This window comes from Trachinotus anak, unplaced genomic scaffold, assembly GCF_046630095.1.
Source record: "Trachinotus anak isolate AG129_WGS33_773 ecotype Australia unplaced genomic scaffold, CSIRO_AGI_Tana_v1 ptg000013l, whole genome shotgun sequence".
Taxonomy (NCBI): Eukaryota; Metazoa; Chordata; class Actinopteri; order Carangiformes; family Carangidae; genus Trachinotus; species Trachinotus anak.
The window spans coordinates 16,689,040-16,702,533 of record NW_027273864.1 but is presented as its reverse complement, the minus strand read 5'-3'; the positions used below and the strand labels follow the sequence as shown (position 1 = coordinate 16,702,533).

The 13,494-nt window shown below is 40.1% G+C and overlaps 2 protein-coding genes across 3 annotated transcripts in view; both read left to right on the top strand.

Moving 5' to 3' along the window:
• The first annotated feature begins 63 nt into the window (after positions 1 to 63).
• bap1 (BRCA1 associated deubiquitinase 1) lies at positions 64 to 8,134 on the top strand. Of its 2 annotated transcripts, none has more exons than XM_071494929.1 (17): positions 64 to 243; positions 542 to 571; positions 701 to 755; positions 1,068 to 1,200; positions 1,887 to 2,006; positions 2,480 to 2,541; positions 2,694 to 2,836; positions 3,027 to 3,105; positions 3,201 to 3,324; positions 3,936 to 4,077; positions 4,191 to 4,372; positions 4,944 to 5,077; positions 5,588 to 6,051; positions 6,275 to 6,501; positions 6,706 to 6,798; positions 6,893 to 6,965; positions 7,132 to 8,134. In XM_071494929.1, exons 1-17 carry the CDS (start codon positions 207 to 209, stop codon positions 7,263 to 7,265), a joined length of 2,232 nt encoding a protein of 743 aa, XP_071351030.1. In that variant the 5' UTR covers positions 64 to 206; the 3' UTR covers positions 7,266 to 8,134. The 2 variants fall into 2 exon arrangements, with proteins under 2 accessions (XP_071351030.1, XP_071351029.1); XM_071494928.1 differs by having other exon boundaries at positions 6,272 to 6,501.
• A 1,794-nt stretch (positions 8,135 to 9,928) lies between these two features.
• The window catches only part of bsnb (bassoon (presynaptic cytomatrix protein) b), a 62,772-nt gene continuing 59,206 nt past the window's right edge, over positions 9,929 to 13,494 (top strand). Inside the window, exon 1 of the mRNA XM_071494920.1 lies at positions 9,929 to 10,239. Within this exon, the coding sequence (XP_071351021.1) occupies positions 10,061 to 10,239 (179 nt within the window). The 5' untranslated portion in view covers positions 9,929 to 10,060. The remainder of the gene's footprint in view (positions 10,240 to 13,494) is intronic.

Sequence of the window (13,494 nt, the reverse complement as noted above, 5' to 3'; positions counted from 1 at the left end):
GTTTTGGCCACAGGAAGTTGTCGGTAAAACAGCCGTCCTTGATGACGCAGTTTGTAAGCGACTAGTTCTGTCTATTGTGTTTACGTTGAGCTCTCCACAGTTGACTCGTGAATGGACACAACGTTATCATCAAAGTTTCTTACCTCTCTTTACGACATGGACTGGAAAACATCCTAAGTATTAGTCATCTGTGCACTCATGCAAACATGAACAAAGGCTGGCTGGAGCTCGAGAGTGATCCGGGTGAGAAATGTCGACAGACAACATAGCTAACTAATGTTAGCATCCACATAAAGCCAGAAGGACAGTTTAGCTCAATAAGCAGCTCGACTTATTGAACCCAGAAAGCAAAGCTAGTGCAGTACAGGATTAAAACATAGCTAAACAGAATGGTAAGGTGTATTGTGTTGTGCAAGTAAACGGAGCGAGTAACCTGAGGGCGAGATACGAGGAGTAACACTTGCTGCAAAAATAACATACTGCTCTTTCATGTGTTTTATGGGAATTGTTTGATTCTAAAAACAATCCTTTATTATTTCAGGACTGTTCACTCTACTGGTGGAAGATTTTGGTGAGTAGTTCATACTCAGCTGCAAAAACCTCTCCAACTGCTGCAGTGTAAATAACCAACAGAGCAATTTGGAGTCCTGGGGCGAAAAAAGTTTAAATTAAAATGTTTCTTTGCGTGTATATTCTGTAGGTGTCAAAGGTGTCCAGGTAGAGGAAATCTATGATCTTCAAAGCAAGTGTCAAAGGTAAGAAACCATAAGCCAATTTTTTTGGTGAGCAATAATAACAAGTAAGCAAATCAGGAATGTTGGTTAACGTTCAAGCTCATGTCTGTATATAAACATCTTTCTATTTTATTTTACTTTATTCCAGACACATCTATCTATCATCTATCATCACTCTCTCTGTCTCTCTCTCTCTCTCTCTCTCTCTCTCTCTCTCTCTCTCTCTCTCTCTCTCTATATATATATATATATATATATATATATATATCTTGCAGTTTATTGGACTTATAGCAACAACAAGTGAAAGATGTTTGGTGTAATTCTATTTTTCAGTCCTGTCTATGGCTTCATCTTCCTGTTCAAGTGGATCGAGGAACGTCGATCCAGGAGGAAAGTTAACACATTGGTGGATGAGACCTCTGTCATTGACGAGAAAATCGTAAATGATATGTTCTTTGCTCATCAGGTAAGTGTTAATGTGATGATAGGTGTTGGCAATCACTGTAGTTACTGCTGTGATACTTTTTCTTTGCTGTTTATGATTTAAGATTCATAAAACCTATAGCAAATCTTTATATGAGCTGTCATGTGATACATTTTAGTGCCATCTATAATGGTAGGGTGCTCAATTTCAATATATAAAAAAACTATACATCTGCATTAAATTACAACTAAACAGCACATTAGATGATTTCAAGTCATGGTTTCCAAGTCATTGTTTATTCATTCAAGTAGCAAAAATGATAACAAATGGCATTCAGAATTTATCAAGCCTCAAACTCATTTGTGAAATTTCCTCTTATTGTGACTAGTAGCCACAATAATTAATTTTATAGATTGTGTGAAATAGTGGATAGCTAGCAAATTATGGTACTTATTAAACTCTACCCAGCAGATGTTTGGCTTTCCCACATTCCTTAATATATAATGTGTTCATGTATGCAATAATTCCTAAAATAACTAAAACAATTAAAAAAATTTAGGTCTATTTTCGATTGATCATATATCTGTGTGTGCGTACATACAAAACCACAGATCAGTAATGTAAGAACATGTTCCTATTTTTCAATAATGCAAAAAGAAACATAATGAATAAAATGTTAACTCTAACTTGGACTTGTTCGGTTCTTGCTCTGTAATTTTTGTATCTAGTTGATACCAAATTCATGTGCCACCCACGCGTTGTTGAGTGTCCTTCTGAACTGCAGTGGCGTTGAGCTCGGCCCCACTCTTAGTCGCATGAAGGCTTTCACAAAAGGCTTTAGTCCAGAGGTAAGATGTTTCTTATACTTATTCGAAAGTGTCTGTAGTTTTTAGTGGAATTTAATTGTGCGCTTCTTTTTCACAGCTTTCATTTACAAATCAGCTCAGATATTTGTTTTTTTTTTTTCGTTTTTTTTTTTTTTTGTGGTGGTAACATATGGAGAAATCATAGTTGAGAAAAGGATATAGGCATTTTTAAGAAAATGTGGAAATAGGTGATAAAATCAAATTTCCTTAATCATATTAAATAGATAATATCTGACAATAGTAATTACTAAAAAATATTTCCCTCAGAGTTTGTCAAGTTTTTAATGTAGTTATAGGAGCTCAAACATAATTTCAAATCAGGATATTTCTCCATCAGTATCAATAGTCACCCTTTTGGGTGCTAGCTTTAAAGCCTTCTCTCTCTTTCTCTCTAACTTTCTCTCTCCATCCTCCCTCACTTTCATGTTAAATTTTCAATTTTTATGTATTTTCAGAGTAAAGGCTATGCAATAGGAAATGCCCCAGAGCTTGCCAGAGCACATAATAGCCATGCCAGGTAGGTTACATTCAGTGGTTCGTTTTAAAATGTTCAGTTGTCCCTGATTCTGTGAAAAGAACACTTCTGGGATTGCTCTGTCAGACTGTGGGAGATGGCAGGCATTGTGCATTCATCAGTTTCTCAAGCTCTCTTTCCGTGTTTCTATGGAGACCGGAGCCGAGGCACCTGCCGGAGAAACAGAATGGGATCAGTGCAGTGCGGACTATGGAAGCTTTCCACTTTGTCAGCTATGTGCCCATCAAAGACCGCCTCTTTGAGCTCGATGGACTCAAGGCTTACCCCATTGACCATGGTAAGACTGATACTGGCAGGAATACTTTTTGAAGTATTTTTAAAGTGTTAATATAAAGTTTTTACATTTTAAGAAAGGCATTCAAGAAAGGCTTGTTATGACATTTCCTTGCTGTGAGTTTTATCAATGAATTTAGTGTTGTTTTTTAATGTACAAAATTGTACATTTAAGTATAATACTCTATATTTAGGGCCTTGGGGAGAGGAGGAGGAATGGACTGATAAAGCTCGGCGAGTTATCATGGAGAGGATTGGACTGGCCACTGCTGGGTGAGTCCTGAGCCATTTAGCTCAGCTAGTGGTGGTCCACTTTCTACACACTCCCTCAAGGCTTCATTCTCATGCTGCTCTGCTTTTTTTTACAGTGAGCCATACCATGACATCCGCTTCAACCTGATGGCAGTGGTGCCTGATAGAAGAATGAAGTATGAGTCCAAACTGGAAATTCTGAAGAGGAATCGACAGACAGTTCTGGAGGGTCTACAGAAGGTCAGGAACTGCCAGAAGTTTCATCGCAAGCAAATCACAACGCCACACTTCTTGGTGTCAGAGTACCTGCTCGAGTTATCTGTGACACTGACACACACATGCATAGTGCCATTAGATGCTAAAATTCTGTGAGCTAAGATATACTTTTGTGTCCCCTGTAGAAAAATGTGTTGTGGACTCTGTCCTGCACTTCCGCAGAAGATAAAATCATACATATCATGTCATACATCATACTATCATGTTGTAAAAAGTCATATAGTAAAAAAGAAGAACTTAACAGTTTACTTGACATATATACACAAACACATCTACTAATAATGGCAACATGTGGCACAAGCCTCACAGCCAACATAACATAACATGTTATTGCACAAAGGAGGTTTTAAAATGACAGCACAATGTAGCAGCTGCATGTCATAGCTGACATTTGATGTGATGTCTCCTGATACTAATAATTGTGGAGCATGATTAACTTTTATGTGTGTCCAAGTGGAAATCTGTAAGGGGAAATAGAAAGAATGAAACCTTGGCCTGATATAGGTGAATATAAGATGTAATATTTTTTGTATGTTTTTTGAGGGGACGATTAAAATATTCTGTCATGACTTCAGATGATTCGGCTCAGTCAGCCAGAACTTGTCCATGACAAGAAGCAGCAGGACTCCTCCTCTCCTGATGATAGCACCACGGCGATCAAGAAAGAGACAGATTTGGAGCCAGTTACATCTCAGGGGGCTGATCAGGCTTCTTCAGGTACTGTAGTTGGATTTATTCCCACTGTCTTTCTTTGAATTTTATCCTGTAAATTGTGTAGGGGATTATTACAAACATTAAACTGATAAACATAAATACAACTCTTGTTTTAGATTCAGTGGATGAGTCAGGAGGTCAATCTAAGGATGCTCCTAGCCCTTCAACTGCTAAGGTGATGGGCAAACCACCAGTCCCCACAGGAGGAGGCCCCCAGCAAGTCACCAGTCCCAACCCCATCGTTCAACGCCTGCCTGCCTTCCTGGACAACCACAACTACGCTAAGTCTCCAATGCAGGTGAGTGATTTTGCTTAAAGATGTTTAGGTGTTACCCCCGTGACCCGGTTTCGGATAAGCGGTATAGAAAATTGATAGATGTTTAGCTGTTATATCCATTATCAAAAATGTTGTAGATGAGTTTTCTGTTGGTCAGCTAATTGAGAAATTGTTTCTGCTCGAGGTGTGTTCAGGACTTAGAGTGGGCTTTAGAAATATTAATTTGACGATGCCTTCTGTATACAAATTTTGGATGACCCTAACTTTGTTTCCATGGAAATACATTTCATCTGTGTTAGACTGGCAGTGAGATAGAAACATTACTGATAACCCATACAGCAACATGGACAGATGTCATGTTGCTCTCCAGCTGTCTCGGATATGATTTTTCTGTGACACTGACACACACATGATTGTACAGACAGTTTCTCTCTCTCTCTCTCTCTCTAACTCTCTGTCTCTCTCTCTCTCTCTCTCTCGGTTTTATTTCTCCTACTAAGATTTTCAAGCCTCTCTACTGATAATTCTTTTCGTCTTTGGTGACCCATTAAGTCATTTTGTGGAGTCTTACTGAAGATTCTCTAATTGACAGGAGGAGCAGGATCTTGCTGCTGGAGTTGGTCGCTCTCGTGTGCCAGGGCCTCCCCAACCACCCTACTCCGATGATGAAGATGACTATGAGGATGATGAGGAGGAAGTAACTGGTACTGCAGGCACTTCAAACAGGTTAGTGATGTGTGTATGTGTATGAATACCAGCAGTGACAGGGTCCGTCCATCTGTTCATCCCATTCTTTCAAATTGGGCAAAAACATTTACTTGGACTCAGGGGTGAACTGATTGGAATTTGCTGGTTAAAACTCAAAGGTCACAAAATATGTTTTTTGCCATAACTCAAGAATTTATACACCAATTTAACACAACTCTCTAATGGGACAAACTGAATTAATTTTTTATAGACAGTCATTGGATAAGATGTTGAAGTGATGTCATTTTATATTCAAATGGTCAAAAGCCAACTTCACTGTGAGATCATAATGTTCTGCAAGAACACTTTGGGTCATTATTCAACACTGTAACTTAGGAACAGGAGGGGAGATAGTGACTATATGTCCTGCAACTTCACTGGTTGACGGAGGAATACAACTGTGATGTGGTAATTCTGGTATAAATCTAGTTCCATTTTTTAACTGAACTTTTTTAACTTTAACTTTGTTTTATATTTGCCTTTGTTTAGGTTTCGGCGGAAATCAAGTCTGCGTTCACGACAAGGACGGGTTGGGACTGGAATGGAAAGCCAGATTGCCCTGAGTGTCTTGGCTGAGAAACTGAAGAAAGAAGTTCAGAGGAAAGATGCACTAAACACGCCTCTCTCTGTACGCACAGAAGGCCGCACCGGGGGCATTTGTATCACATCTGCTTCACAGCCTTCCCCCACACCCAGCAATGAAAGCACAGACACAGCCTCTGAGATTGGCAGCGCTTTCAACTCCCCGCTGCGCTCACCTGCTCGCTCCCAGGCTGCCACGCGTCCGTCCAGTCCAGTTGCATCCCATCTGTCTCGTGTGCTGTTTGGAGAAGATGAGATGCTGAGGCTAGACTCCAGACATAATCGTGCTGTAAGAGAACTGGGTCCCTCTGTCAGCATAGCCTTGTTACACCTGCAGGAAGATGGAGTCATCTACGCTCTCCCCTCATCTAGTGAGTACACGTGATCATTACTGTCCATGTTATTTACAAAGGAGGTTTGAAGGCCCCTGCTATAGTAAGCTTTTGAGCCTATCACTTGATATTAGAGTCGGAGCATATTAATAATTTAACAGTAGAAGCAAACAGTTTGAGTTGATTGTAATGAGTATGAAATAGTCTACTATTAGTAATGGATTGTTTAGCTTAGTTATTTTAATTATTGCCTGTACAGTAGATTTGGCTGCTGATGGCACAAAGCGACCTAGCACTCCTGAGAAGACAAAAGAGAAAGAGCAAGAAGGAGAGAAGGAAGGAGGAAGCGAGGGAGACGAGGGACCATCTGTGGAGGTGAAAGAAGAGGAGCGCAAAGATGGAGCAGAGGTGAAACCCAGCAAGGAAAAGCTCAATGCTACAGAAACTGCTACAGACAGCAAGCCTCCTGGGGATAAGTACTCACCAAAAGTAAGTCCAGGAAATCCCCTGTGTTATAATGTACTGTTAAATGTACCTTGGTCCGCCTATCAGCCTGCCACGGTTTATTTTTGCACCACTGTACCCTTTTTTCCTTGTACTGCCAATTAGGCAGCAGTTTCTCAGGCTGTATGCTGAAAATATTAAAACAAGAACAAACACACAGAGCCCTTCATCTTGTTCTGTCTCTTGCAGGAGCTGCTTGCGCTGCTTAAATGTGTGGAGGCTGACATTGCCAGTTATGAGGTGTATTTGAAGGAAGAAGTGGAAAAGAGAAAGAAATACAAAGTAGGTTTTGTTTAACTGTAACCTGTCCAAAATCCTTGGTGTGATGGTGATTATATTGGCTTGTAATCACAATGTTTTGTTTCTGTTTGTTCAGATTGATGATCAAAGGAGGACCCATAATTATGACGAGTTCATCTGCACCTTTATATCAATGCTGGCCCAAGAAGGTAAATCTTATCTTTTGCTACTTTACTTCTACCAAATTTGAACCTCTTTTGAAGTTACATTTAAATTCCTAGGTTTTTTATGGTGGACGTTTAGTGTCCAAATGTTTCACATATTTTTTGTACTGATTGGCTGCATGGTTAACCTCTGACTGGCTATCTTCTGCAGGAATGTTGGCCAGCCTTGTGGAGCAAAACATCTCGGTGCGTCGTCGGCAGGGAGTAAGTATTGGCCGCTTACACAAACAGAGGAAGCCTGATCGCAGGAAACGCTCCCGACCTTATAAAGCCAAACGCCAGTAATTACAAACAATCATAACTTCTGTAAGTAACAGAAAAATAAGTTGCTGCACTCCTGAAGCTGTTTCATAAAGACAGTTTAGTATTGTATTTTAGTCAGAGCCTTCTCTTGTTCATGAAATAGACCACGAATTTGGTCAGTTCTTTAATCCCCTATGTATATATGTACCTCCATTTTAGTCTCAATGTAAATTTTCTTCTTGTGCCAATGCTATCTACAGTTTGTAAATATGAAATATGTCCCCAATGATGCACCTGAATGCTTTTTATTAAAAGATCTTCTCTACAGTCTTGTGGTCAGTACAGTTTGAGTAATTTGTTGGATTTCTCTACAACGGCTGTATCTCACTAAATATACACTCAGCCATAAGTCAGAATTTCTACGGCTGCGTCCCTTTTTCATGTTTTCGAGGTGCCAATGAAGTATTGAATGTTTTGACAAAAAAGGCCATGTGTTTTATTCATCGACAGCATTTCAGCCTCAGTATATTCAGTGTAGGTAATTCACTGTATAATATAAAAAGCACCTTTTAATCGCATTCTTCATGGACCATTTTAATCTCAAGAAGAAGTCATGATGCATCAGGGTTTTTTTCTTTTCATTGGAATGTCTTTTCAGCTGAGAGTCTCTAGCTGTGTATGCATTTCTCTTGAGGTCCTGCAAATGAAAAACAAGCTCTTGTGTTATTTTTGTACCTGAAGTTGGATCTCAGAGTGAGTGAACATTAAATCGGATGTGTGCAGTTGTGTGTTTTGTACATATGTATCTGTTAATTGACTCACCTGTACAATGAGTTCAGTTTTTGTTGTTGTTGTTCAGTTGTTTTTTTTTGCTTGCCAATTCATACTACAATAAAGTTAGTGAAAATGTGTGTTTTGGAGTTTTTCAAGTGCCCTGATTACAGTGGTAGATCCAAGATTACATCATTTTTAATCAAAGTAAATGGATTGTTGTAGGATTCCACCTCAGTGCAGCAGTGTGCTCACAAATGTTAGTTATTAAATTTTATCACAAATCTTAGTAGGGTTATTAGATGAGGTTTAAGAATTGGTTCGTTACACAAAACTAAGTGTTTTATTGTAGTGACAGTTAGTATACACTAGGGAGAGCAGTGATTCAGAGAGGAGTGGGACCATCTTGGTCACGTCGCCACACTAAGCTGCAAGGAGATGCCATTCACAACAAAAATGAATCTTAGGTTTACTCCAGTTGGATTGTGTTGTGGCAGCATGACTTTGGCGATCATGTGTGTGTTTTTGTACTGGCAACCTGCAATTGGAATCTCAATTTTCATCCCTGACATTGTTTTGTCAAATTCCATTTGTGGAAAAACACTGCACAGCTGCAGTTTGTTATTTTGCTGAGTAAAATAATCCACATTCATTTGAATATTATATTTACGTTATCCCAAATTTTTCAAAAATCTTTTGTAACGTAATGTAATTTAGCACATAATTTGGCACAAGATTTACTGAATTTATAATAGGTACAAAAATCTGTCTTTACACGACTTTTTTTTATTGTTGCCAGGTATTTGGACAGTTTGTGTTTGATTTTATTTTTCACCAGACACTAACAGTCTTTACCTTAGGATATGTTTGAGTGCTGGTGTGATGATCTTAAACCAATGACACTTTCTCTGTGGCAGAGCTGCAAAGTACACACAGTGGCCTATGTGGGAGTGGTAGCTATAAAAATACCCCTCAGCCACACATCTTCAGTGGAGCAGATGTTTGAGTTAAATAAATCCATGCTGTACTGTTATGTCACTACTGTTTGCCAGTGATTTGGTTGGCTGGCTTCATCATATAGCCCAGCAGCATATTGGTAAAATATCCCACAGACATTGCATTACTCAGTTTCCAATGTTGACATGTTGTTTGTTTGAAAATATTTATTTGTAACATATTTAGATGAATGCACATGTGTAATCCATAAAAGCTTTGTGAGAATTTGAAAAAAAGTTATTTCATTAGGCTACCGTTCCATGATCACTTTTCTTGATTTGTTGGTTAATCATTTGGTCTAAATTTTGTAAAAAAATTCTTTGGTTAGTTAATTTTTGGCCATTAATTTTAGTTTATTTCTCCTCTAACAATGTCAGTATAGGCTCACAGGAATGAAAATGCAATATAGTCAAATATAATATGTTATTTTTGATAAATTGTTTTTTAGATTAATCATTTATTCTATGAAATTAGCTCAAGATGATGTCTTCAAATGTCTTGTTTTGCGCGACCAAAAGGCCCCCAAATATTCTGTTTGCAATGTTATATGCCAAAGAAAACCAGCAAAATTTTCCTTTTGGGAGATGAAATTTGAAAATGTTTTTCACATTTTTCACATAAAAATGACTGAATCTAACTAATCGTTTCAGCTCTAAATGTATGGCACAATTTCAAACATGCAGCCCATAATGTTTGGTGTCTCTGGCAAGGACCCATCTTTCAGGTTATAAAACAAACGGTCTGTAAAGAGAGGAGAAAGACGAGTTGAATCGAGGGGGGGGGGCCCTAGTGGTCCCCAGTCATGTGCCACAGAGGGCCCAGAGGTCCCTGCGTGGTGACTTGAGATAACCGAGCATCGCGAACGCGCACGTACGAGCCACTCCAGCTCCCACCCATTGCGTCAGCGCGCTCCCGCAGCCTCTCCGTCAGCGCGCCTGCTCCGTGCGGGATGCTGAATTGTAGGTGATGATGGCGGAAGGGGAGCAGCGCTGAGTTTCATCTGAGTTTTCACCACAGCTGTAGAACCATCTACAACATCGTTTCTCTCCGTCGACAGCTTTCCCGAGACGATGGGGAACGAGGCGAGCATGGAGGGGGAGGGACAGGCGGGACAGCCCGGCCCCGCTGTCCCTGCAGCAGGGGCTCCGGCTTCCATTTCAGCACCACCGGACTCTGGACAGCTCATCAAGCCCAGCAATGGAGCGCCAGCCGGAGGAAGTGGGGCTGGACCCGGGCCGGGGATTAACAGGTAGCCGCGATAGCTAGGACGCTTCTCCGGCAAACTGGAGAGAAATCAGGGAGGCGACACGGCAGCGTGGCGTGTATCATACATCTGTCCGACGTGGAGCGTAGATATAGGATCAACCGAGTGCGTGGAGACAGACTTGAATGGGTGCTTAATTATTTATTTCAATATCCTTGTCAACACAATTCACCACCCCCTTTTTTGAGACCCATTTTTGCTTTTTGGCAGCACCACCCTATTATTAGTCAACGTGAGTTTGGGGTCGAAATCTAATATGCAACGCTTTCGATGTAGAATCAATAATACGTGAATATGGCTTTCAGACGGTTCAATAGAAATTTCTACGCCCGTTTTCACCGCGTCTGTCCTGAGGCATCAGTAGCTAAGTATCATGAATGAAAGAGCTACGTCCCCCCCCCCCTCGTAGTGAGGCAGTGCCAAGTGAATATGAACACTTGGGAACGGCTCTCAGAAATATCAGTGTCCCCATAGTTTCAGCTGATAAATAAATTAGAAATGTAAATGATGCAAAGTGCACTGGGTCTCACGTTGAAGAGCCCCGCCGGCTGCATTACAGGTTGATTTCCTGAACACGTCTCGACACGAATACCAGTAAACAGCGACTCATGGTGAGAAATCACCTTCCTCCTGATGCTGAGACGTCTGTATCCTGATGACAGCCTTGTGTAGGATGACAGTGCCACCATCAGATATCGAGCGGCGTCATTGTGAGCACAGGACCGTAACGCTTATGCCACAGCCGCCTCACTTATCAGATCTCAATTCATATCTATATGGAGCCAGTGGAAATTGTTTTCCTCCACCAACAGCTGAACAGAAAAGGCTCCTTTCTTCTGGAAGAGCAGTGTTGCCTCTCTCCATAAGAAATCCATCCAAACTGAGCCTAGACCCCTTAACATTGTCATGCTACACTTGTAAAAAATGAAATATTACATATGAGAACCCTGTTGTTGGCTTGCACTCGGGCAATGTAGGCTGATAAAATATTTGCCTGCTCCAAAAACCAGGCCAGATCACTGGTGCGTAATTACATGTAGTAGCCTGTGGGTCTGTATTTTCTGTGTGGGTGTGTGGAGGGGATTACCCTCCCATCAAGATCTGATATTGCCTTAATTACACAGTTCGGCAGTTGTAGACCCTAATAAGCAAACGCAGAGGCAGAGTCGCATCTTGGATTTGCCACACCTGTTTACAGTCTCTCTGTATGTGCATTTTAACTGCCATCCAATTAGATAAAGAGTCATTTCATGGCTGATATTAAAGGAGAAGTGATGCGTCTTTGGAAAATCTGTTTTTCATCACAGACGTATTGCTTGACTTTGTTTTATTACATGAAGTGATGGAAAGGTATAATGTAGAGCTGCTCCGCAAAGAGTCTGCCATATACCTTTAATGTTTGGAAGAGCACTCACTGTTCATTCTGTATTTTCAGTGTGGGGCACGTTTAAAGGCTCACAGCTCCCAAGTATCCTCATGATTCTTTTATATCTTGTTTTCTCTCTGGTATCCACCCCAAGGTGTCTCATAAAGTGATGGTGAGAGCTAAGAGACTGAGTGTGCTAAGAGACACAGAGAGGGATTTTAAGAGATGGGGCAGACAGTGAGAGAATATATCATATGGCTGAAGAAAATGTTTTTCTTAAGATCATGGCACATTCAGTCCAGACATTTCTTTAAAGTACTCTTCCACAAAGAACTTGTGAGAGTGTGAGAAACAATGAAACGGTGGCTGGGTTGAGACTGTAGATAGGAGACTTTAATCTTAATTAAAATGAGCTGCAGCATTTTATGAGTTGGTCCACTAATATGAATGTGGGGGATAATATGCTATATATAACCTTGTTCACAGGTGAATTCCATACAGGCAGTTTTTGCTCTATTTCAGACCATATTATATTTTATTCATTTCAGTCAAAGGGCTAAATCTGAGTCTGTATAGGCCACCACAATCGTTGTTTTCTTCTCCAATCATAACAGCTTTGACTAAGTGCACAGTCATCTGAGGAACATAACTGACAAGTATTCAGAATTGTGTGAAATGCTACCTTGTGTTAAAGACATACTCCGGATATTTCCCATGTTTTCAAAAATGCGCTCAACGTGCTGCTGCTTTATTGTCATCTCACTGTTTTCTGTTTAGCAGATGAGTTTGTGATGACCTGTACTTGCTCCATCATGAATATCATATGTTACCAAACACTAAGAGAGAGCTGCTTTATTCAGTCTGTCCAACATATAGCCCTGACGACAGTTTTTTTTTTTCCAGTTCATGTACATCATTAAGTATTGTAAATCAATATGTATCAAAATTCCAGTTCAAACCAAAACAAAATTAAAAGCCATGAAAATAATGGCTATAGTCATGTTTTTAGACACAGTGTACAAACCGTATGTCTTCATAATTAATCTTCCTTGAGCAATGGAAGCACTGAACACTGGGCTACACATAACGAACGGTCATCACAACTCAAACAAATAATGCAAGAGCTGCTCTCATTATTTATGACACTACAACAGCTGATGGACACAGAGAATTGATGTCGATTTCTGAGACGCTGGCAGTGTAGCATTGTTGCACACATGTCCAAACACAGACACTTGAAATCAAACGATACCAAGTAGCTTGTGAAAGTGTATTTACAGCACTTTCAGCAGCAGTACAACAAACTTCCTCAGTACCTTTCACAATTTCAGAATGTAGACGGTCCATCTATAATACACTCGGACTAAGCTGTGACAAAGCTGAACCCTGTCCAATATCCCTGTGCCACTCTGTGTATTCTGGCAGAACAAACACGTTGGTTGGTGTAGCTGGAAACAGACACATGTTTGTGCCTCTCATGTATTACCATTACATTCGAGTCACAGCTAAGCTTCTGATTTTCCAAGAAATATATACCTAGCAATCTTTGAAAAGTCCCAAAGGTCATGTAACAGCACTAACCGCTGCTCTGAAGGTTTTTGCAGAATCTTCAGATACCCTTTTAACCATCTGGATGAAAAATAAATTGTCTGTCATGATAAAAAGATTTATAACCTGTTTCTCAAGTTGTGACCCTGTTTACTAATCTAGGTAACCAGAAATGACAAGCAAAATATGTACCTATCTAACTGATCAGAACATTTTTCATTTTGGTTAATGATTTGCAAATTGAGTTGAGACATGTCATTTCCAGCTACATCTTGATTTTGATTTGGAAAAAGAGTCCCAACTTGGGAAACGTGTTAAAATATCTT

Coding starts and splice junctions, on each gene's coding strand:
- bap1 (XM_071494928.1), top strand. CDS start 207: ATGAACAAAGGCTGGCTGGAGCTCGAGAGTGATCCGG. Junction 756..1,067: donor CTTCAAAGCAAGTGTCAAAG/GTAAGAAACCAT, acceptor TCTATTTTTCAG/TCCTGTCTATGGCTTCATCT. Junction 6,502..6,705: donor GGGATAAGTACTCACCAAAA/GTAAGTCCAGGA, acceptor TGTCTCTTGCAG/GAGCTGCTTGCGCTGCTTAA.